The 24,092-nt window shown below is 42.3% G+C and overlaps 1 protein-coding gene and 1 long non-coding RNA gene across 2 annotated transcripts in view; one reads left to right on the top strand and one right to left on the bottom strand.

Moving 5' to 3' along the window:
• Positions 1–19,427, top strand: part of LOC102969816 (RING1 and YY1 binding protein) — a 79,617-nt gene extending 60,190 nt beyond the window's left edge. Inside the window, exons 3-5 of the mRNA XM_042979421.1 lie at positions 18,037–18,213; positions 18,311–18,409; positions 18,843–19,427. Of these exons, the coding sequence (XP_042835355.1) occupies positions 18,037–18,213; positions 18,311–18,409; positions 18,843–19,095 (529 nt within the window). The 3' untranslated portion in view covers positions 19,096–19,427. The remainder of the gene's footprint in view (positions 1–18,036; positions 18,214–18,310; positions 18,410–18,842) is intronic.
• Positions 1,079–6,335, bottom strand: LOC122236719. The gene is made up of 3 exons (XR_006214924.1): positions 6,223–6,335; positions 1,834–2,062; positions 1,079–1,398 (listed from the first exon to the last, which is right to left on the bottom strand). It is a non-coding gene; the product is annotated as an uncharacterized LOC122236719 (long non-coding RNA).
• Positions 19,428–24,092: the final 4,665 nt, after the last annotated feature.

The raw sequence follows: 24,092 nt of genomic DNA, 5'->3' as shown, positions 1-24,092 counted from the left end.
TCCTAGGCAAAAGTTGTTCTAGTTAGCAGGCCACAGCACCAATTACTCTTACTACCTGCCTCCATTGGTTTTCCTTGGATGGCAGGTAAGCATGCACCTATAAAGCAAAGGGAAGTCCTTTTGGAGGTGCCGCTAGTTATTTCTTCCAAGGCCATGGACAGAGCCTCACAAAGTGGGCAGGGGCGGCTTCTGTTTCCCCCACCAGAGGCTATTTGCTGTTTGGAGCATGCACTCAGCTTTGGCTTTTGTGCTCTTTTCTTTTCCTGGTCAAAATATTTCCAGGTTCTTTCAGAGTTTGAAGTCTGCCCCCCCACAGTCCCCCTCCCTGAATGTGTTTTAGAGAACACTTTCTACCTAACTGGAATCCATCATTGTTCTTTCTGGCATTTTTACCTCTGGCCGCAAATTGTTTGGTGATCAAGGATGTCTTTAGAACACAGCAGTTTTCTGTTAGAAGAGGCATTAAAATAGTACCTTTGGAGGAAATGTACTCATAATGATACCTAGAGCTCCCATTTGCTTAGGCATCACCCATTTTTGTTAATAGTTGTGCTGTGTGGAATATAATGCTGATTGGGACAGGATGTAGTGATTTATCTATCACTTTACATGACTGGTAAGTTAGGGTGTTTTATTCCTTGCTAGCTGGGCTGTAACTGGTTTTGGGTACAGTGCTTAGGAATGTGAAATAGTCCTAGGAACAGCTGATCCTAAAACTTTGTAGAGTTTTAAGGCCTCAGAAAAGGATGAGGGATTGTCACAAGAACTGAACCTGAAGAAAGAGCTCCTGGTGGCCAAAGCTGAAGTGATTGGAGACACAAAATAAATAATGGCAATATTGGATATTAACCTGTAGGATAAAGTAAATATCCATGAATCCATACTGGCAGAGAAAAGACAGTTCTTACCTCCAGGAGAATCCCAGTTAGTAAATACAGAAAGAAAGAGGCACCCAGAAAGCCACCATTGGGCAAAGCCAAAACAAAATAGTAATTTTTGCACAGTCCACATTTGGATGCTGACGTTAATAGGTGAAAGTTTGAGGAGAAACAACATATTTTTATATATAGTCTCAAGATACCTCTCAAGATGTTTATTTAAAAGACAGTAACTTTAGAGAAACCTGACAGACACCTCCTTAGCCAAGTGGTTATGGTTAACATTACTAATAAGGTGTGAAAACAGACACACAGGAGGATACACATCTTGGCTCTGGTGTTGTGAAAATGGGTGACTTCTTTTTTTCGCGAGAACTCATCAGACAAACCCCAATTGAAGGATGTTGTTACACAATAATGACCAGTACTCTTCAAAGGTTTCAGGGTCATCAGAGACCTGGAGACTGAGGAGCTAATGAGAACTGACAATAGAAGGCAATGCACGAGCCTAGACAGGATCCTGAAAGAGAAAAAGAACATTGGTGGGACGAGTGGTGAGAATAAAAGAAAGTGTCCATTTTAGTTAACAGTATTGTACCCCAGTGTTAATTTTCAGGTTTTGATAATTATGTTTATATAAGAAGTTAACATCAGGAGAGGCCGCGTGAGGGGTATATGCTAACTGAGTACCATTTTTGCAACTCTAAAATTAGTTAAAAACAAAACATTTGTGTTTTCAGACTTCTAAAACAAAGAATTTGAAAAATCTCTATTTTATCTTTGCCAGTTAACGAATCAAATTTTCAGCAAACCTTCAAACAAAGTGCAGTTGTAGCAGTTTGGTTTAAGAACAGAAAAAGCCCATTTCAAACAAAGACATGTAAGAGTCATTTTTGGAACCTGTAGGATCCTTACCCTGTTGGAAACTTATTACAAGGCATGCAGATTGGCTTACTTTCATGCCAAAGGCAGATACTTGATGTGGAGTGGAGTGCCAGCTTGAGAAGTTGTTCCAGAGTGGTGCGGGTACTTGCAGGTATGCACCACACCACCGTCTCTGTGTATCCGCATGTCCCTTCTTACAAGCCAGGGATTTAGATAAAGCTGTGTAATTGGAGAGCTTGCTGGTAGTATGAGGATCCCACTTGATGCCACAGTACTTACTCTTGAAAATAGTGTGGTTCCTGTAAGGTTAAGTAAGCGGACTTACTAATTGTGCAATGCTTTGAGAAGTCATTTGTTAGTACCCATAGATCTTTTTACTTTGCTAAAGAAACGGAAAAGATGAAGAGCATTCCTTAGACTTGACTTCCTAAGAATTTTGTACCAATTCCTGGGCTCTAGATATTTAAAAACACAGGCATCGTACAACAGAATGTCAGAGTCTGCTTTTTCCATACCTATATAGTTGTGGAGTGTAGGTTGGATATATTGAAATAGTTGGGATATTTGAGGTCAGAGGAAAGGTGAAGGGGCACATATGTAGTGAAGGAATAGAAAAACATTTCTTTTGCAAATGCACTTCGTTGATTAGCAGATTCAGAGATCTTGTTTTTTGTGTCCTCATTTGCTGCAGCTTTCAATATTGGCTGTTCTTTCTTGGAGTCGATCTCCGTCTCCCTCCCTCTCTCTCTGTCTCTTTGTCTCTGCCTCTGTGTCTCTTGTGGTATAGTCTTCTCTTGTGTTTTCCTCACTTTCACTGGCTTCAGTTCACTTCTTTTCTTCCTTCTCGAGGTTCACTGGGCAGGCAGTATGGGTTAGTGGAAAGAGCATAAACTTGGATTAGACTCTACCGGCTCTAGCCTTCTGTTTACCATTGGACCTTCAGGCTTTGGTCCCTTCAGCGACTTGGGAAAGTTGTGAGGATTGTGAGGTGATGCGTGCAGGACACGTGACACAGTGCCTCTTCAGAGGGTGCAGTGCATTCCCCATTCATTTTCTTGCTCCTTTCTTCCCCTTTTAAACTGGGAGCTGTTCTGCCTCTGGAGTAGGTATTGATATTCTTTGAGAACCTCCTGTGTCCTAGTGTTTTGCTGGGGAATGGCAGTGTGAAAGAGGAGTTGTACCAAGTCCCTCAGTTCTGAGTCCCAGAGAGACTGTTATGTACAGTATGATAATAATACAATCTTGTGTCACATGCTGATACAGCACTTGCTGTCTGCACCACATTGTACAGAGGACCTGGGTTCTTGCAGGCAGCATTAACTGAGCTCTTGTCAGTTATTTTGAAGCAAGTTTGGGAAGTAAAACAAAATGTAAAGTGTCAGTATGGCCTCAGATGTTCATAATCTAGTAAGGAGAGACAGAGTGATTATAATACAGAGTATTAAGTGGTAGAGGTAGGTCCAGGGGTGTTAGGGAACCCTGAAAATCTGGCCACAAACCGGTATTAGCCAGTAGAATTTGGAAAAGCAGCATTTGAGCTGGGTCTTAGGTACGTATGGGTTTTGCACATCAGTTATGGGCAAGGACATTTCAGAAGCTAAGGGATCAGTATGGTGAGCAAATACAGCAAGAGATAAAAGGTATCTTCTGAAAAAGATGGGCTCAAGTCCGTGTGGCTTAAGCTAGAGCTCAGGAGCAGGCTGTGGTGGAGGCGGGGTGAGCTGGAGAGGATCGTCAGAACCGAGTTGTGAGGAGCCCCTTGCATCAAGTTCGGGAGTTCAGATTTACTTCTGTAAACCATGGTCGGGGGTAGATGTTAAACAGAGAAATCGCCAATTACACTTTCTTTTTCAGACCCTTGGTCTCAGTAGGGTCATGTGGGATTAACTAGGGGCAAGACTGGACGTTGCAGGTAGGACATTGAGGAGGAAGGTGTTTCGGCCCTGAGCTAGAATGGAGGAAGACAGTGAAGATCTAGAAGTGGGGTTGTAGGGATAAGTAGTGGAGGTAAGCAGCCCCTGTTCTGAGGTCACAGTAGCATGTTAAGAATGAGGAAAGGGAGAGAGTATATCTTCCTGGGAAGGTGTTCTGACCATACTAGTAACACATTATTTGACACTGAAAGCATTAGGCAGCGCCCATTCAGCTCACCACACTTAATTGCTAGGAAAGTTGTTCTGAGAATTTTGCTCAAGGGAAGAAAAGTACTCAAGGGTGGGTAGGGGCTGTGCACAGAATTCGCTTTTTACATAGAGATGTTGGTTAATGTAGTGTCCTAAACACTTCCTTCGGTCCCTCAGAATTAAAAGTATTCATTCTAGGAGGCATGGCTATCAGCATTTTCCAACAAATGTGTTTTCCTTATCTGACACAGATTTTGATACTTGCATCACTGATTTCTTAGGCACTAAGATAAGGTGCATGCTCGGACCTGTTGGGGGTGTGATACGTGACTGCTGACAGTGTATCTCAAAATATTCTCGTCTTTATTGAAACTTCTATTCTTATTCAAATAATTCTCATTATTTTCTGATTCTGAGAAATGTTTCATCCCTGTGTAACAAATAGGACCAATACTTAACTCAAAGATTTACCGTACTGTTTAAGTTGCTCTCTGAATCCCAATCTCCGGCCTGTGCCACACTGTCCCAGCAAAACAAAATCCTGTTCATGGAGTTGAAGGAGTTCTCAAACTCCAGTGCTAGTTTCTCTTGCTGAGAGCTACTGGTGGTTTCAGAGTTCTCGCCTTCATTCGCATCGAGCTTGTCAACCATTTGAAATGAGATAACCCTAAAATTTCCCTTCCCTTACTGGAAATAAAAACTGATTCACCTGAAATGCCTGAAATCTAGATGATCTTAATAGAGTTGAAATTGTGTAGAGACCGTCAAATAGTCTTTCCTCTGCCTTCTCTTTGGTGATTGGTCAGACCGGTCTCGTGGTTATTAATATACTGAAGTTGCTTTACATTTTACCTTGGGTTTTCCCCCTTAGAATACGTGCTACACATTAAAAAACACTGTTACTTAGATCTCAGCGACTGGTATGTTCCCGACCAAATGTGTGATGCTTGGCTCTATATGAAATTACCAAAGACTTCTGTTTAATGTCAGTGTAAATGATATATCTGACAGGTAAATCCTTGTGTTGCTGTGAGGTATAGAACTTTATTTTAGTAAAAGTATCGCAAAATGTTTGAGAAGAGTGATCATACGACTTCATTTGAAAAACCACTGTTAATATATTCAAAGTTCTTCAGATTGTTCTTCCTAAATCTCACTCTCTGGTAACCTCCAATAGTTAGGATGATGAACACATTACAGATGTTTCTGGTGGATATCTTTCGATAACATTTTAACAGAAGCACTGTTGTATTCTGGGCCGCTTTCCCATCTTTGTAGATATTTTGCTTCTCTGTATGATAATCTTGTACATAACAGTGGTTTTCACCTGGGAGTGATTTTGCCTCCTAGAGAACATTTGGCAGTGTCTAGAGAAATTTCTGCGTGTCATGACTTGGGGATCGGGGTGCCCCTGGCATCTGGTAGGTGGGGGGCGGGATGCTGCTAAATATTCCTCCGTGCTTAAGTACAGCCCCTATAGCAAAGAGTTAGGAGGTCCAAAAGATCAACAGTGCTGAGGCTGAAAAACGCTGCAGTGAACCTCTTTGCCAAGTGATGGCGGGCTTTAAGTTTTGATTCCCAGTGATGTAGGAAACCCATTATGACATGATAATTTGACCATGAACTAGCTCTAGCCATGTTTGTTAGAACGGTTACTGTTTAGTATGTACGTTTTGGTTTGGTTTTTTCAAGGATTAGATTTGAAGGAATCTTAAATGATGACCTTAATGAAGCCCAATGCTTTAATTTTGCGGGTGAGGAAACCCAAGAGCTGAAGAAGGCAATGGACTTGTTAGACCTCAGATTCCTTTGAGTTTTTTCCCCCTTTGAAGATTTACTAATTCTTTTGTATGCTTTGCAGGTGCCCAGTTTTGTGACATGAACTGTAATTTTGAAGTGTTTAAATGAATTTTAAATGGGATCTTTGACAACTATAAAGTAATTTGCAGAGTAGATTGGATTGCTGTTGTAAAGTGTTTCTTGGAGAGAGAAAACCTTGGTTCATCATTGGATTTATTTGCATCTGAAAATGTGGTTTGCTTAGAGATTTGTAGTTTCTGTGATTCCTTCTAAATTAATGACATGATTTATAAGGTAATTTCGTATGTCTTTCGCAGCAGGAGAGAGAGGTCATATCATAGTCACTAAACCAACAGTATAGTTTGTAGAATGTACCCCATGATATTTAATCCTTTTTAAAATAAGAGGCTAAATGAGTTACTAACAGCATAAACTGAAAACCTGCCTCTACCTTGAGAACAAATACTCTATGTAGTTGTCTTTATTAAATATTGAATACAGGTGTCTCAGCTAAAGGAACCTTAGAGATCACTTACCTCTAATCTCCTTTGCCAGTGAGAAAACTGAAGTTTAGAGAAGGTAGTACTCATAGTCACCGAGTTAGGTCCCAAAATAAGTACAGAAAGCAAGAAGGGGGAAAGCTTAGGCATCTCACCTGTTAAGTCTTAGGTTCCGCTTTGTGTGTCAGGGAGCACCCCATAAAACACAGAGGACCCTCACCAGTGATCTCAGCCACTGGTATCTGTTATGTCATGTCTTACCAACTCCTTGGATAATGAGCATATATGCATGCATATCCCAAGTGCACAGCACCCTGCCTCGGCATATGGTAGGCACCAGGAAAAACATGTTTAGTGAATTTCAAAACAAAAGCCAGAATGCCAGACGTGAAACTGGGAAAGGAGACAGCACAAGGCATGCCATGTCTCTGCCCCTTTATTCAAATGAAGTTTGAGAGGTAGGGGATGCTGGCCCAGAAATTAGGGATTAGATGCCTGTTTGGGCTTTCCTCTAAAGGGGGCTGGTGAAGAGAAGAGTGTTGCTACCACACCTGTAGTCACATGACCAATGGCTCCGGTGATAGGCTGCCTCCAGTATGAGTAGTATTCCCTAAAACACTTACTCAGACCAAATCCTCAGCAAGCAAAAGACCTTTTCAGTCTGAACACTGAAGTCTTTTGCTGTAGAATAAAATTCATGTTGAAAATAATGAATGGAGGTATCAAAAAGAAATTCACTTAGGAACCCTTGCTGGGCTCAGTGACTTGAGCATCTGACTCTTGATTTTGGCTCAGGTTACAATCTCAGTTCTTGAGATTGAGCCCCATCAGGATCTGTGCTGACAGTGCAGAGCCTGCTTGCAATTCTCTCTCCCCCTCCCCCTCCCCCTCCCCCTCCCCCTCCCCCTCCCCCCTCCCCCCCTCCCCCTCCCCCCTCCCCCCTCCCCCCTCCCCCTCCCCCCTCCCCCTCCCCCTCCCCCTCTCTCTCCCTCTCTCAAAATAAATAAACATTAAAAAAAGAGATTCAGTTAGCTACCTTCAAAGAAGGTCCAGTTTAAAAACAGTTTAGGAAACATTTTTCCTTATATAAAGTCAACTAGTACATTCTTTGTCAGTGGGCTTGCTTTTGGAAAGATAGCTGTGGGAGATCTAAAGGGCATATTTATTATGGGACATTTACTTAAAATATTTGGATGACCACAATAAAATTGTTATTTTAGGCACCACAGGGGAGAGGAAATGGAAGGAAGCCAGATTTATAGTCTATGGTTGAAATACTTTTAAGCCCACTTCTTGAAAGTTGTTCTGATATTTAGTAAGTTTAAAATTTTTCTTTATTTTCAAACTGTTTTTTTAACCTGCAGTTGGAGGTAATGTTGCTTTTCATGTTTCTTTTTTGAAGTTTTGCTAAGGAAGATTTTAAGCTTGAGTTATTTTAGAAGTTGCCATCTAAAGAAAGTCTCTTCTTTCTTTGCCTATAATGAAGCAGGCTTGCACAGAAAAAAATAATTTGGCATGGTCCTAGGATAGCAGTTCTCAAGCTTTTTGGCCAGAGAATCTCTTGCATTGTTGATAAAATTATTATGGATCCCGAGGAGCTTTCGCATCATGTTGGTTGTGTCTGTAGATGTTTTCCATATCAGAAATGAAAACTGAGAAATGTTTAGAACACAAAACTATACAGTTGATCCTTGAATAACACGCAGGTTAGAGGCGCCAGTCCCCCCCACCCCCACCCCTGAAGTCAAATCTGCATATAACTTTTGACTCCCCCCAGAAAGCAATGACCTACTAATAGCCTGCTATTACCTTCTCTTTCTGTAACATAAAGTTAACACATTTTATATTACATACTGTATTCCTACAATAAAGTAAGCTAGAGAAAAAACATTATTAAAATCATAAGGAAGAGAAAATACATTTACAGTACTGTATCAGGAGATCTCTGTATAGGTGGACCCATGTGGTTTAAACTTGTATTGTTCAAGGGTCAGTTGTACAGACATACATTTCATTAGGTGTCAGAGCAGTGATGTTACACGTCATGTAATCTTTGGAAAGTGAAAAGGCAAGTGATATCTTAGAATTATTGTGGAAGTAAAAGTTACGGAAAATTATTATGGGAATAGTTTTGGCCTTCATAGGTAGACCCTCCTTAAAAAGTTCTAGAGGACCCCCAGGAATCTCTGGACCATGCTTTGAGAACTGTGGGGCTAAGATACTCACTGCTCACAGGTTTGCTTATGAAATACAGGTCTTGCTTCCAAGACTCTAAACCATTTGTTGCTCTTTTACCTACTTGAATATGTTTCTGAGTTCTAGGAAAAAAGTTCTGGTGCCTGTACTTAGTGGTGGTTATTTGTAAAGTCATGTGTTTCAGGGCATAAGAGACATTTGAATTTTCAAAATGGCAGTTTTTAATCTGGAATAGAACATTGTCGATTCTGCTGCTTATGAATGATGCTTGTGTTCGTTCTGTTGGAGTCAGCTGTTCCTAACCAAGTTGTGTCTGGTGAGAGTTGGGTAATACCGTAGATATTGTACAGTTGAAGCCTGGTAGCTTCCCCTGAAGGCGTTCTCTTTTAAAAGGAATATCTACAGCCAAAGTGCTCTCTGAAGTATGTAGAAATATTGGTAGCCATGTTGATGAGGATGCTTAGTGCTGCTGTGTTGAAGCTAGACAGCATAATTAGCTTTGGGACACCAACTTTTGTGAAAGATCTGTGTCTCTAGAATGTGCCTTTTCCTAGGGCAGGGCTTACCAACTTGTCTCACTTGTAAACCTTTATATTTGCCTCCCAGTACCTGAGGAAGGGTGGTAGATACATCTGCAGCTGGAAAAGTAGTGTATATATATTACTTCTAAGGGGAATTATTTTGTTAAGTATTTATACATTCTGTGTACATGTCCTATGACAAGCTAAGTGAACTTCACCTCGTTTAATCTTCGCTTCAGCTCTATTAAATGAGATAGGGCCCATTCCCTTTTGAGTTACTACTACTGCTGAGCTCTCCAGTAGCAGAGCCTATTATATAAAGTTATCCTAACTCCAGAGTCCATGCTCTCCTTCTCAGCTGTGAAGACGGCAGAAGGAAAGACAGACAAAGGGGATGGTTTGTTTTCAAAAAAAAATTTGATAGTTGGAGTCAGAATTGAGAGAAAGTTTGAGTTTTCTGGTACAGAGTAGAGTGGTTACCCTGTTTCAAGGATGTGTACTGTTGGGAAGGAGTAACCTAAAATGGTAGTAACTGAGACCCCCTGGGTCACTTAGTGGCTCATTCTAAAGGATGAGCCAGAGGATTTGAGAGATTTCATGAAGTCACATATTTACATGAGAGAGGAAAGAATGGTGTGGGAGAAAAAGAACAGCAAGAAGAGATACTGTTTGCAAGGCGGGGAGAAGTTAATAATGCCATACCATGTATATGATCCTAGCAAAGTAAAGTGATAGTTGACTTTTAAAAGTATCCATATTAGGGATTACCTGGGGGCTCAGTTGGATGAGTGTCTGACTTCAGCTCAGGTCATGATCACACGGTTTGTGTGTTGGAGCCCTGCATCGGGCTCTCTGCTGTCACACAGAGCCTGCCTGGGATCCTCTGGCACCGCCCCCCTGCCCCTCAAAAATAAATAAACATTTTTTTAGAAAAAGATACTTTAAAATTATCCTTATTATGATGGTTGGCTTCAGTGTAGGTCACAAGGTCACATAGGTTTCTTTTCACCCTGGTGCAGCATGGCTGGAGGTTGCGTCAGGAGCGGCTCAGGGGACAGCTAGGGGTACTCATCTTTCAGAGGAGAGCCAGCTAGGTCTAAGGAGTGTTCACATGGGCCTGAACAAGCCAGCGGAAAGGGTACCTTGGTCATTGGGACTAACACCTGGTACAACAAAGTCTTATATGTCCTGCATCAGAGACGAATTAGGTTGGAGCTGGTTTCATCTTCCCATGGCTGAACATAACGAATATTTGCACAGTGGTCTATTAAGATAACCCGCCCTTTAAAATAGTGGCAAACATTGGGGCACCTGGGTGGCTCAGTCGGTTGAGCATCCGACTTCGGCTGAGGCCATGATCTCAGAGTTGGTGAGTTTGAGCCCTGTGTCGGGCTCTGTGCTGACAGCTCAGAGCCTGGAGCCTGCTTCACATTCTGTCTCCAAGCCCCTCCCCCCCCCCCCCCCCCCCCCCCCCCCCCCCCCCCGCCTCTGCCCCATCCCTGCCTGTGCTCTGTCTCTGTCTTTCAAAAAATGAATAAACATTAAAAAAATTAAAATAAAATAAAATAGTGGCAAACAAAGCACGTACCTAGGAATTCCCTGGGGTTTTACTTTTAAACCAGATTATCTGCTGTGTTTCTTCATCCGTTATTCTTCATTGGGCCAATTGATCACATTGGTGATTCTTAGTAATACTGTCCTATAACACTTGAACAAATATGAAAAAGTACAGAGGTTTTTAAGATATTAAAACCCTTTATTTAAAAAAAGTCTTAGCCTCACATGGTGTAGCTGAAAGATCACCACATGAATAGTCTGGAGATTCCATTTCTCTGGTCTAGTTGTTAATCCTCTCATTTTTAAAAACTGAGAATCTTAGTCTCTAAGTTACCTTTTAGAACTGTTAAAGATACAAAGTGAGGCAACAGTTGTTAAAAAATATATATATATAAGTACACGCAGAGGGGGAAGAGCCCTAAAGGTAGCCTGTTAACTTGAAATCTGTTCTATACATTCGGTGTAATCCAAAAAGGAATAATAAATGGAATATTAACTTTACTCACCAACACGTTATTATCTACACTACTCCTACTAACTGCATTCTGCCTGCCCCAACTAAACATCTGCGCAGGAAAAGCAAGCCCATATGAATGCGGATTTGACCCACACTAGGGTCTGTCTGCCGGCCTGCCCTTCTCCATAAAGTTTTTCCTAGTAGCTGTTACATTTCTACTGACCTAGAAATCGCACTCCTGCTACCCTTACCCTGAGCCTCTCAAAGAGACAACTTATCAACCATACTCACCGTGACACTACTATTAATTTCATTTCTGAGCCGCAAGTCTAGCCTATGAGTGAATCCAGAAAGGGCTAGAATGAACTGAGTATGATAATTAGTTTAAACTAAAACAAATGATTTCGACTCATTAGGCTTGTGATCCTTGGTGTCAAAGCTGGAATTCTAACTTGTGTTCTGTTTGCAGCATTTCTACTTTGGGTTATCTTTGGTATTAAAAAAAAAAAAAAAAAATACAATGGCTCAAGAGCCGGTAGGTAAAATGAATAGAAAACAGGTTGTTTTTGTAGGGCCTCTTTTCTGTACTAGTCATCAAAGCCAGGGGCCATTAGTGTGTAGTGGCCAGTGTTGTTGACCCAACATGTGTATTGCCTTTGCCATAAATACAGACTGTGCTGTGTTCCCAGCTGCTGTGTTTTTTTTTTTTGGGGGGGGGGGGCATCATCAATACAAAAATTCAATCACTGTGGGTGGCGTAGAATCTGTCCTAGCTGGTGTAACAATATGTGTAGGATGACCTTTTGCATGTAAGGACAGGAAAATTGGTCATGTCAAGTTTCCTTTTATATTGCCATGTGGTCGGGGTGCCTGGGTGGCTCAGTTGGTTGAGTGTCCAACTTCGGCTCAGGTCATGATCTTGCGGTTTGTGAGTTCGAGCCCCGCGTCGGGCTCTGTGCTGACAGCTTGGAGCCTGGAGCCTGCTTCAGATTCTGTGTCTCCTCCTCTCTCTGCCTCTCCCCTGCTCATGCTCTCTCTCTCTCTGTCTCAATAATAAACGTTAAAAAAAAAAAATTGTATTGCCATGTGGTCTCTCATGAAGAATCTTGGGTCCTGATAGAAGTGAGCTAAATGGAAAAGCATTCTAACAGCTGTTAAATCCTAGAAGTTAATAGTTCTTCACCTAGCAGATCACCAAAGCAAGGAAAAGGTTGGGGAGATGTAAATGGCCAGAGAACTCAAGGACTGTATAAGCTCAGTGAAGACGATTTGGCAAGTTTGTAAAGCACCATTTTTTTTTGTTTTGTTTTTTGTTTTGTTTTTTTGTTTTTTTTAATGGATGAGTTGATTGTCTGATTCCAGAGCCTTTAGGGTATTTTAATTGAAAAGTGAAACACCAGATGGAATTCTCTAAGTTGGCAAAATGCACAAATGATAATTTAGGAAAAGCTGAACATAATCAAGGGAAAGATACAATTTGTTAGAGATTCTTCTTGCTCTTTGTTGCCTGAACCACAAGACGGTGGTTTGTGATGTTGCTTGTTAGGTAGCTTAGATATAGAGAAGTTTATGAGAAATGAGCGGTAAAATCTCAGGTTTCCCTGAGTATACAGGCAAACAAGGAAAAGGGTATATGGTAGAAACACCTCTTAAAAATATGGTTTGCCTTTAAAAAAAAGAAAGAAAAAAAGGTCTGTCTGTGCTTACCCCAGTGACATGAGTACACATACCAGAAACAATTCCGAAAGATTGTTTTGTGCTCTTCCTGTGTTCATTCACTCATGTATGTTCAAACTCTGAAAATTTTCCTTGTCTAAAGTTAAGGCTGTCCCTAGATGAAGATTTGCTTCACTTTTCATGGAATGGACTTTTCTGAAATACTAGCTGGGTTCTTGTTTTTTTGTTTTTAAGAGAGTGCGAGCCCCAGAAAGAGGGAGAGAGAATCTTAAGCAGGCACCACACTCAGCCAGATAATGAAATAAAGAGTCAGATGCTTAACTCACTGAGCCACCCAGACACCCCTGAAATATTAAGCTGTTTTAAAAGCAAATAAATAGACACGTTTTCCTGATGATGTCTTTTACTGAAATTTCACAGCAGATTTTCATTTGTAAATGTTACTGAGACAGCAACCATAAACCCATAGAGTAATTTTTTTTTTTTGGTTATAAAAAAGTCTTGAGGAAGATGCAGAAAACTTGTTCAGTGTCAGCTTTACTCTTTTTAAAGAAACTAGAACCCCTGTTTACTATATAACACTTCTCCAGTAGTGTTTTTGTTTTATGTTGTTGTTAGTTTATTGGCTTTAGTTCAAGGCTTAGACATCAAAAGCTTAAGCCATATGTTTTGATCTATGTTTCCCACTGTATTTTGAAGGCTATTAATAGTTTATTTTAGGTTTGATAGTTGGAAAACATAATTTTGAAGAACCCAGACTCTGCAGCTGCATACTGAAGGATTGACTTTCTGCAACATGTTGAAAGTTCTGCCCACTAAATGTGCTGTCTACACTGTGCGTTGTAGGACACTTAGAAGATGCAGTGAGCTATGTAAATCTGCGGGAAGTAATGATTTCTCACTGATCAGCAGTATCACATAATCATGATAGGTGTTCCCTTGTTACTGGGAATGTTCCGCAGGCAGTGGAAAGCATTCTTGGTAGCTTCCACTGCCCTTTTCTCTTCCCTTAGGGACAACCAAGTAGTCCTCTTGCCACAATGAGGATGACGAGGCTAATGAGGCTCCTGGCATTGTCAGTGAGTTGTGTAGCTCAGCGGATTGACCTGAGGTTTTCATCCCTAGTACCTCAGGCCCAAGTCGCACACACACACAAGTAGACAAGTCTGGGCTATTTAAGGCAGAGAGACTCTTTTGAGGTTACCTTCAAAATAGGAATCCACGAAGAGTCCAGATGGATTTGGGTTAAAAATCCCAGCTCAGCCACTTAATTGTTAGCCTTAGACAAGTTTATCTTTCTGGTCCTCAATCTTCTTAATTTGTAATTTGGAGACAGTTCTTCCTAGAGTTGTGCTAAATCTAGCTTCACGTTGTGCCTGTCTTGTGATGGCTGGGAAATGGATCTGCCTCTGCTACTCCAGGCACTTCGCCGTGTCTAGTCTAGAGAGGCTGGGGTGGCCTCACTGGAGTGAGGTGGGTGCAGCTCTCATGGAGATGGGGCGTCCCCATTGTCCCACATGCAGTCAGAGCATAAGCCTAGGAACCAGAGGGGACAGATGGCAGGAGCTGCCCGAGTAGTGCTGACGGGGTCGCACTTTTATTTGGCAGGTGCACACGGGTGGGCCTTCTGGTCTTCTTAAACTTCCCCTTGCAAAAAAGTTGGCTTTGCTTTTTGAACCAGTAAGTATTGGTATGCACTTGATTGAGAAAAGTACTGTGCAGCTGGTAAAAATTGGATAGGTTTGGGGCACCTGGCTGTCTCGGGAGAACATGAGACTCTTGGTCTTGGGGTTGTGAGTTTGAGCCCCATGTTGGGTGTAGAGAGTACTTAAAAATCAAATCTTTTAAAAATTGGCTAGGTTTATTTCCTACATCCTCTGTACCCTAATCTTTCTTAGAAATTCTATGGGACTTGTTGGAGGGAGAGAGTTTGAAAAAGCTGCGATAGTAATTTTTTTTTTTTTTTTTTTTTGGCAATAGCAATTTCAATAATATTCCTCAGTTTTGGAGGGTTTTTTGTGAGGAGGGGGTCAGGTAACGACTGAGGAGTTAGGTTGTGACTTTGGAAATGGATGACATAAAACACAGTAATACCTTTGAAACAACACAAATGTCTTTAGCAGACATCCCCTATTCCTTGCTTATTTGCTTATTATCAGATCACAAATAGCCTTGGGTCCTTGTCGTTTTCTGAGCTTGTGGCTTGGTTAACCATTGGCGGAGAGCGGCATTCACTCTTCTAGTCAGACATTCATTTTCTTAGGAGCAGGTACAAGCCATCACATGGCTGTGCATGTGTGCTGTGTATTAGGAATCACAGCTGATTTTACCTTCGGTATATATAGATTTTTTCCTGTAGATAGTGAATCATGGTTTGCATGTGCTGAAGAATTTAGACCATGCATTTTGCTGAAGTCTGAGGGAATGCTTATCCGGCACAGAAACACACCGTAGGCACCTCACCTGTTGTCCACAGTCTGCCTGGAGCCTTGGCAAGCCGGCCTCGTTTCGGGGTACTCCGTCCTGGACACGTGTGATGTCTGGCTGCCTCACAGCTTCTTATGGTCCCCCCACTCATGCCCTTAAGGGCCATTCGTGAGATACAAGTAGCTTTCTTTTTGATGGTAGCTACACTTGGGGTGAGTACAGCATATAGAGTTGTTGAATCACCTGAAACTAACCTGGTCTGTCAGCTGTACTCAAAAGAAGCAATTTCCCTTTCTCTCCGCTCATCATTAGTTCTCGTTTCTGCTAATGTTAGTGCCTGCTACTCACTGAACCGGGCACTGCTTCTAAGGTCCCTGGTTTCGGAATCTCTTCTCTGACTTCTCATTCCCAAATTTTGCCCATAACCCCCATTTACTTAGCATCCCTTTCATGCTTTAGAAGAACGTGTCCCCGTTCCTTTCCCAGGACTTGTCTTGATTGTACGGTCTCTCCTTTACCCATGAATTAACCTCTCTTGCCTGCCTCCGGTCTGTTTCACCATACAGCATGATTTAAGTCTTCTTTTCCTATAGCAGTCTCAAACCCTGCTAACCTTTCCACAATGGCCAGGGCCGTGCTCACTTTCGCACCACAGTTCTCAGAAGGGTTCCTATTGGCCATCTCTGTACTAGTGCGCTGACGGTCCGTCCGTCTTCGCAGCCCTTGATCCCATGTGGCTTGCTCTCCTGGTGGTCAGCATTGACCTCCTTCTGGTTATCGAAGCTTGGGCCCTCTTGTTCATCCTCATTTTACTTTGTCTTTGCTATGTTCGTTTATTCTTTATTCATCCAGTAGATAACTTTATTGAGCACCTGTCACTGTGCTGAATGACATGGTGACAAGAATGATTAAGATGTGAGGTTGCCACTGAGGGGTGTCCAGTTGACTGGCAATCACAGTACAGCGTTGTAAGTGACAGAACTTTGTAGAGTGTTCTAGAATGAGACAGGCACCTCTAACTCGGATTGGGTGGGGCTGGTGATTTGGCTGGCAGTTAACCTTTTATTCCTTCCCTGTGGAAGGTTCTCTTAGACTGATGTCCGGGTGTCCTTTCATGTTCTTGCACGTCAGACTTCTCTGGAATAAAATGAATGTGCTGGCTTAATTGAAATTCTCTCTCAAGGTGTAGTTTTTTCATAGTTTTTATGGTTTATTCACAGTATTAACTCTGGCTGACTTATTTTGATACCAGAGTATTGTTTAGTGTGTGGCATTTTGTTTCACCTGAATTAAACTGGTAATCCCTTTAGACAGCTGATCTGTTTGGATCCCCAGTGAGTGCTTGGGAAATGTTTGTGGTGGTGATGATCTTCTTTGTAAGTATGAACACATTCGTGCTTGCTCTTTGAAGGAGTAGAATGTGTTAGCATGGCTGCTGCTGCCTTTCTCAGAACCTGTGGAAAAAGAAAGTTACTTTCATACGGGATCCTCTGGGGGCTTAGAGTTAAGTACCTTCCTCCCTTTCTCTAGAGGTACTTCACGTCTGCGTTTGCATCTCTTACCACTGACAATATTGTGGTCCAGGCTGAGGTGTACCTGTGACTGGGTTTTGTGGTGACCACCCATGACCAAGGCCTATGTTGCTAGAGACTGATAAGAAGTTTGCTTTGAGATTATACCTTTGTTGGTACGTTTTCTGGTAAAGCCACCCTACCACCGAACAAGTACTGAAATGCTCAGAGCAAACTCAGTGCCTTCCACGCTCAGGCTCACCTTGGGGAACTCGCAGGAGTGAGCTGACTGTCTCCTCCTTGTGCTGCTTTCCTCCTCATCCACGCCACACCAGCCCTCAGAAGCTCCAGGAATTAGGGGTTCAGCATGTCAGGTATCTAGCAACTGTTTTCCTGCCCCAAAATGGCAGAATTACTTAAGAAGGAAGCTTCCCCTCCGCCCCCACATTTGTTTCACTCCCTGCCCCCAGGCTTCCCAATGATGAGCTAGACCTAGTGTGGCTGGTTATTTTTCCCCAGCCCTCTTCTCCATCCTGGGGACGGAGAGGGAGATGTAGGGGCTGAAGGTGATGGTTACATTGTGGCAGCCGGTCATTTCACCTTATTAACGACCCACCCACCTGGAGGTGTTTGTTTCCTACCTTGTTCTTGGAGAAGTCACTATATTGCAAATGGCGATATATTATATTATAAATGGAGATCTAGATGGGAAATGTTTGAAAATTAATATTGTATAGAAATAACGCATAGGCTCTTCTGTCTCCTTTTCCCATTTGGGTCTGAATGCTCCTGCATTGTGCAAAGTGTTTGGCAGCACTTAGATTTTGTAAACAATAGTGTTAAGAGCCGGTGTCAGTTGGAGATTGGCGCGGACATAATGGTTGATGGCACAATGAATGTATCACTTGTCTGAGGTTTTTTTTATAGTGACTTTCAGTCTTTCACTCCCCTTGGGAGCTAGTATGAACCACAGTTACCTTTTATTGCTCTATATGTGTTGTCCATGCCAATCACAGAGCTGCAGGGGAGCAGACCGAGTTGGAATAATTAGATTGAGGAGTGAATGTCACACTTCTAATTTCATTCTCCTTTCAAGGGATTACCAGTGTCCATTTAATAAAATGAGATTAACCCTCTGCAGCAGGAGTATTTGAAAGCTGTCAGTCAGTATAATCTTGACAGCTCAAAAGAAGAAGTGCTCTCTACACTCTTAGAAACAGTGTCATGTTTTATGGGCTGAAAGACTTTTTCTGCGAAGGGATGTGTCTGTGTGAGCACATGTGTGTGTGTCGTTAAAGGCAGACATGCAGGAGGTGGATCTGAAAGAGGAAGAGGGTTCTACCTATTGCATAGGAGCAATAACGGAGAAATAACAAGTAGTTTAGTTTGCACTTGCCAGACACCGGTCATAAAATACTTCGAGAGATTGTAAGACCAAAGCAAAAAAAAAGTGAGAGAAATAATACAAAGCAAATAGTGACGTGTCTTTCCTTAAACGTTTTAGAAAACCTCGGATCAATTCTCAGCTGGTGGCGCAGCAAGTGGCGCAGCAGTACGCCACCCCGCCGCCCCCGAAGAAGGAAAAGAAGGAGAAGGTGGAGAAGCAAGACAAAGAGAAACCTGAGAAAGATAAGGAAATCAGTCCTAGTGTTACCAAGAAAAATACCAACAAGAAAACAAAGTAAGTTCCCAGCCCACTCTGCACAGTTCTGTTATTTTGCCGGTGAACTCCAGCCCTGTTTTAAATGCCTCTTTTTGTTTCCGCCCCGCCCCCCCAGACCAAAGTCCGATATTCTGAAAGATCCTCCTAGTGAAGCAAACAGCATACAGTCTGCAAATGCTACAACAAAGACCAGTGAAACGAATCACACCTCAAGGTATTTGAAGCTAGATTGAAATACAGCATTGCTGCTCTGATTTACTTTGTCCTAGTCCCGAACCCGGGGCAGGTTTTGTGCCTGTGAGCTTGCAAGCTAAGAAGGGGTGGGGGCAGGAGCTAGGTGTGGGCCTGTTCGCTTGGAAAACACACGTGTAAATATGTGGGTTTCTTCTGTACCACTGTGCCCACAACAGGAGAAAGATCAACCGATGATAATTTTGCATTGGTCCAAAAGCTTTGTTTAACCGGTGGTGGTTTCTGTCGCTAAAAGTTAATCAGCAGACTTTGCTGGAAGCTCTTGGTGTGTGTGGTGGCGATTTAGACCCCTTGCCACCCATGGTGGCATGAGGTCTGTGTGTATATTGATGGAGAAGTTGCTTTGAATCCATAGCTTATATTTAATTGGCTGTTCCCCGGGGTGTTGCTTTCAGGCCCCGGCTGAAAAACGTGGACAGGAGCACCGCACAGCAGTTGGCAGTGACTGTGGGCAACGTCACCGTCATTATCACAGACTTTAAGGAAAAGACTCGCTCCTCCTCGACCTCCTCATCCACAGTGACCTCCAGTGCAGGGTCAGAACAGCAGAACCAGAGCAGCTCGGGGTCAGAGAGCACAGACAAGGGCTCCTCCCGTTCCTCCACGCCAAAGGGCGACATGTCAGCAGTAAATGATGAATCTTTCTGAAATTGCACATGGAATTGTGAAAACTATGAATCAGGGTATGAAATTCAAATCCTCCACCTGCCCATGCTGCTTGCACCCCCTGGAGAATCTTCTGTGGACATCGGCCTCTTAGTGAAGCTGCCAGGATGATTTCTGCTTGCCATGGGCATCTGGCCACCAAGGAATTTCGCACCCTGACGATTACTCTTGACACTTTTATGTATTCCATTGTTTTATATGATTTTCCTAACAATCATTTATAATTGGATGTGCTCCTGAATCTACTTTTTATAAAAAAAAAAAAAAATCTGCTGTGCACAATTTTCCATGTACATGACAACTGGTTTTTTGTTTTTGTTTTGTTGGGGGGGGGCGGGGGGGGGGGCTGGGTGGGGGAGGGAACTTTTATTTATTGTGTTCACAGACTCCATCCTTTCAGCATATCCTTTTAAGTTTAGTTCTTTCTTCCAGTTATACTATGTACTATCAGTTTTGATATAACTATATATATATAAATATAAAATTATATATAAAGGGTTATTTGAAACCAATCCATGGCAACGCTGGTGCTTGATACACTGTGAAGTGAATACAACATTGAACAGTTACAGATCTGGGACAGTCCCTTCTAGGAAAGTGCTGAAATTAAATTAAAATCAGTCCTACATGAAGTATGTTCCAACCCACGTGGGAACTTGACTCTCATCTGTCTAAAGAGTACTGGACGATATAAAAATATATATTTTTTACACAATGTGATCTCAGATTTCAAGACTGCTCCAGATAGCCTGCATTTGCAATGGAATAACTGACAAATCACAAATGGTTTAGTTGGGAGGGCTTTGAAGACGATTCAAAAGTAACTAAACTAGCTCCAGAATGCCAAGTATTCGTGTAAGTTCCGGTTACATGTTAGCATTGCTGTTCTTACATAAGCACTCATGAAAATATGGTATTCTGTAACTCGAATTCCATCCATTTTCCAGACCTCCACTCATGTCTGAGGTAAATCTCTTAGTTTCAGGACTGAAACCGTCTAACCTATATTTTTGGTCCATACAAGAAGCAACTCCCTCTTACCACTTTGCACGTGACATTGCAGTCGTGGTTTTTGTAATTGAAGTTGGTTTGCCTTGTGTCCTCTCCTTTTCCTTACCCTGCCAATTTAGTTTATGAGACTTCTTCTTCCTTCTTAAAACCTACTCTTGTTTGTTTTTGACTGAACCAAGGTTATCAAACACATCCAGTCCCGACATGGAGTATTTACAGTGTTTAGAGACATTTCTCGATTCCCTGCTGTGGGAACGTGGTGAATGGTTTAAGCATTAGCAGCCAGAATTGCAGGGAAAGTTCAGACTTCCTGCGAGCGTGTGATCTTTGTCTTTTTCAACATTTCTGTTCCCTCATTTTTCACTGTCTTGCAAAAACAAAACAAAAAGACCACTAACATGATTCCACCCCCTCCTTGTTTTTCAAATGTGTTGTTTTGCTTTGTTTGGATTTCGGGTCTCTTGCGTTTGACTCTTAACGTTCATATCCACGCGGTCTGTAGGCTTCAGAGTCATTTCAAACATGGGAACTTGGTGTCACCTTCCTTTCTTTGATCATACTGAAGGACTCACGGGAGGGCAGCGATTTGTGATGAAGTGCCACATTGTGGGGTGAAAAACCTGGTTTGCTTAAGAACGGAAGTACCTGTCTATGGAGGCAACGAGTAAAAAAAAACAATTAACAGCTTGATTTGAGTAGCCAAGAGGAAAGGTTCCTTTCACATTTACATTAAAACTATTCGGTAGTCACTGGTGTGCCGTAATTTAAATTCTGTCCTCAAAGGTGTAGGCTGTAAAGCAGTGCTATTTGTTGCTGTGCTCCTATTCTCAAATGCATGGACAATTGTTCCCCTCTTTTTAAAATGATGCTTGTATCTGGGATGCAAGCTATGCTCTCTTTTTAAATACATTTTTAAAGTATTTATTAATGAACCAAAGGAAATCAGATGCTTTCTGTAAGCATCAGAATATATAATCCATAGTGATTTGACTATGAATTTTAAATCCACGTTTTAATATTAGTGGGATATTGCAAAGACATTCCTTCTAAAGTTTTAATATTCCTTTTATTAAGGGTCTCAGGGAGGGTAAATTAGTCAGCCATATTTATTTTCCAGAGATGTAAGGAATTGCTACGTTTTCTAATTACCTTTTTAAGAAAATTTAAATGCCACCAAACTCGTGGGTTGCACTGCTTTTTGAACCAATAAGTGTTGGTATGCACTTTGTTCAGAAACACTGTGTACTTTCTCAAAATTCGTTTCATGTAAAGTGATTGGACCCCTAGATTAGTGGAAAGAGCTGATGAACCAGCTACTCATAGGCTGCTAATTAATTCATCGCCAGTGTCTTGGTTTTTCAGTTTTGCCTCCGTGATAAAGAATAGAGGAAAGGATTGGGAGGGGTGAAGGCAGGGAGGGTTGCTTTCAAACAGGTGAGGTGAAATTGGCATTTTGCTAGAAACTGCAGCTAACACTGGGACTTCTCGACAGTCACATGCCGTTGGGCCAGTCCTCCGGCTGCTGTGGTGTATCCTGTTGAGGTAGTGAAGTGGTGGGGACTCTACACTTTTAATTTCCGAAATTGAAGACATCCCTCAGGCATGTATTCTGGAAATGGAATTCCTATAACTTCTGCATTTGCAGTTTGCCCTACAACTAGTAGGCAGCGCATAAAAACACTAGTGTAGTTTATAAAGATATATATTAAAAGAGGACCAGAAATACTTGGTATTCAGTGGCACAGTAAGCAGGTTATAAAAACAAAACAAACAAAAGCACAGTGTTACGCTTGCAAGTTTCCATTTGTTTTCATACCACACGCTCTATCACACTCGTGCGTGCGCACACACAACAGAGCTTCCCCAGCGTGCTCTGCTTGAGTCATGCAGTTTATAAAAAAAAAAAGGGAAAGACATCTTGACACCCACAAAATATTCTGATCAAACCTTTCAGTTTCAATCTGGATCTTTAAAAACATTGGCAGAAGCTTCTGTGAGTTTAGTTCCACTAAGATGTCTCACCTGCCTTATCAAGACCATTCTCAGTCTACTTTTTTAAGCTACCGTATCTTAAATTATTGAAAATTTATTAATTGCTGAATATATAATAACCTTTGCTTGTATGTAACCGAAAATGGTTTAAGAGCCAACATTTAGAGTATGACAATGGAGCTGAACAGTTTTTAATGCGCAAGCAGTTCTGTTCTTGTGTATGACTTGTAACCTTAATTTACTGTGTAAAGATGGTTACATTATTTCCTTAGCTTTGTTTGTTGGAGACAAATAGAGAATGCTTGTTAAGTATGTCAAAACATAATCTTATCTTGTGAATTTTTGTTAATGTATTATACGAGCTATATTTTTCATTTGCCCAGAAAGACAGCTTGTATAACGCTTTTGGAAGTTTCTGCTCTGTAACGTCTTTAGAGCTGACAGTCTGTTAGGTTTGTTTTTTTCTTCATGCTAAAGTGTCAGTTGGTGGTTTTGTGAACTGGTCAGAAATTCACAGGTCTTAAATGTTTTGGGGAAATTTATATTGGACACTGCTCTTTGTCTAGCAAATAAAAGATGTTAATATATTCCTGTTACTGGCATGTGCACGACTATGTTATTAGAAGCCACTTTATCATTTTCCTGCTTTAAATAGAAATGTCTATTTATGAATTCTGCTTGTAGTTTTTTCACAAATAAAATAGTAAAATTTACACTGAAATCTTTATTTCCTTGTGTATAGATTTTAGCCTTAGGAAAATGGTTCCATTCTGTACTCGGATTTTTAGCTCGCGGGTTATTTCCATTGGGAACAGGAGGCCAAGAGCGCAAGTTGGTTTAGGTGTGCATATCTCAAAGCTGCAACAGCAAACCTAACTGAACAAAAAGAACGTCCAGATTTGGGAAGAAAACCATCTTCACGTATCTAAGCTCATCCTTTGAGATCGGTTATAGTGATTTAAAAAGAGACGGCGGCTGACGACGGTCAGTTCGGTGGCTCGCCGCAAACTGTCAGAAGACAACCCGTTTCTGGCCAACTGCAGTTAGGTAAATTGTGACTCCGATGTAAACGAAGTGCAGTGTCAGACCTGAAAGCCACACACACAAAGCTTGCCGCGTGCTAGGGAGACCACTGCTGAGTGGCCGCAGCGGTCGCTGTACCCTTCCACAGGATATGAAAACCACTTGAAACGCTTCAGGATGCACCCCTGATTACTCTTCTTTGTCCTGAGTTTGCACTCGGACTAGCACTGAAAGGAACACGGTGTAAAATGGTGCAGGACCCCCAACTGGAAAATGGGTTCGTCCTGACGAAAGGAAACTAAGAAAGCTGCGTTCTCCTTGGTCCTTAATTGCCGGTACGGAGTCGTCACCCAAGTCTGGCTCCTCAGAAGTCTCGGAAAGGATCTGGAAGGGTGTAAGGGCAGGGATCAGATGGCGTCTCCTGTTTCCCAGCGGCTCTTGTGGCTATAGACAGGCGATTGGTTGTACCCCCTACCTCTCTGCTTTCTTTGGTGTCTGAGGAGTCCTGCGTGAGGGTCCCCGCTGCTGGTGGCCCTGGCTCCACCCTTTGAGGAGGATGGCAGCTGCCTCGCATAGATAGAGGCGCACAGCAAGAAGTTGGATCCTTTCTGGCCGTAAGGACAAGAGGGAAGGGAGACAATGGCTCCTTCCCTCTTGTCCTCGGCTAAATGCCGTGTCGACGCGTCCAGACCCCCACTGAGGAACACCGTGGCTGGGGCGTGACACCGACATGGTATAGACGCTGGCCGAATTCATCCTGGTCAAGGATAGGATGATCCCTGAAGCCGGAAGGCACCCAGGCTTATGCTCTGCTTTCATAATCCTGTGACGTGGCAACCGGCCAGCCTCTGCCTGGGGCAGCAAGGAGATGAGGGGTGTCAGGGAGGCCTTTGGTCTGTCTCGTCCCTGACCTCCGAGGGGTTCTGAAGAGCTACTCCGAAACCTTAACATCC

This window comes from Panthera tigris, chromosome A2 (assembly GCF_018350195.1).
Source record: "Panthera tigris isolate Pti1 chromosome A2, P.tigris_Pti1_mat1.1, whole genome shotgun sequence".
Taxonomy (NCBI): Eukaryota; Metazoa; Chordata; class Mammalia; order Carnivora; family Felidae; genus Panthera; species Panthera tigris.
The sequence above is the reverse complement of the archived record's forward strand: the minus strand, read 5'-3'. Positions and strand labels throughout refer to the sequence as shown.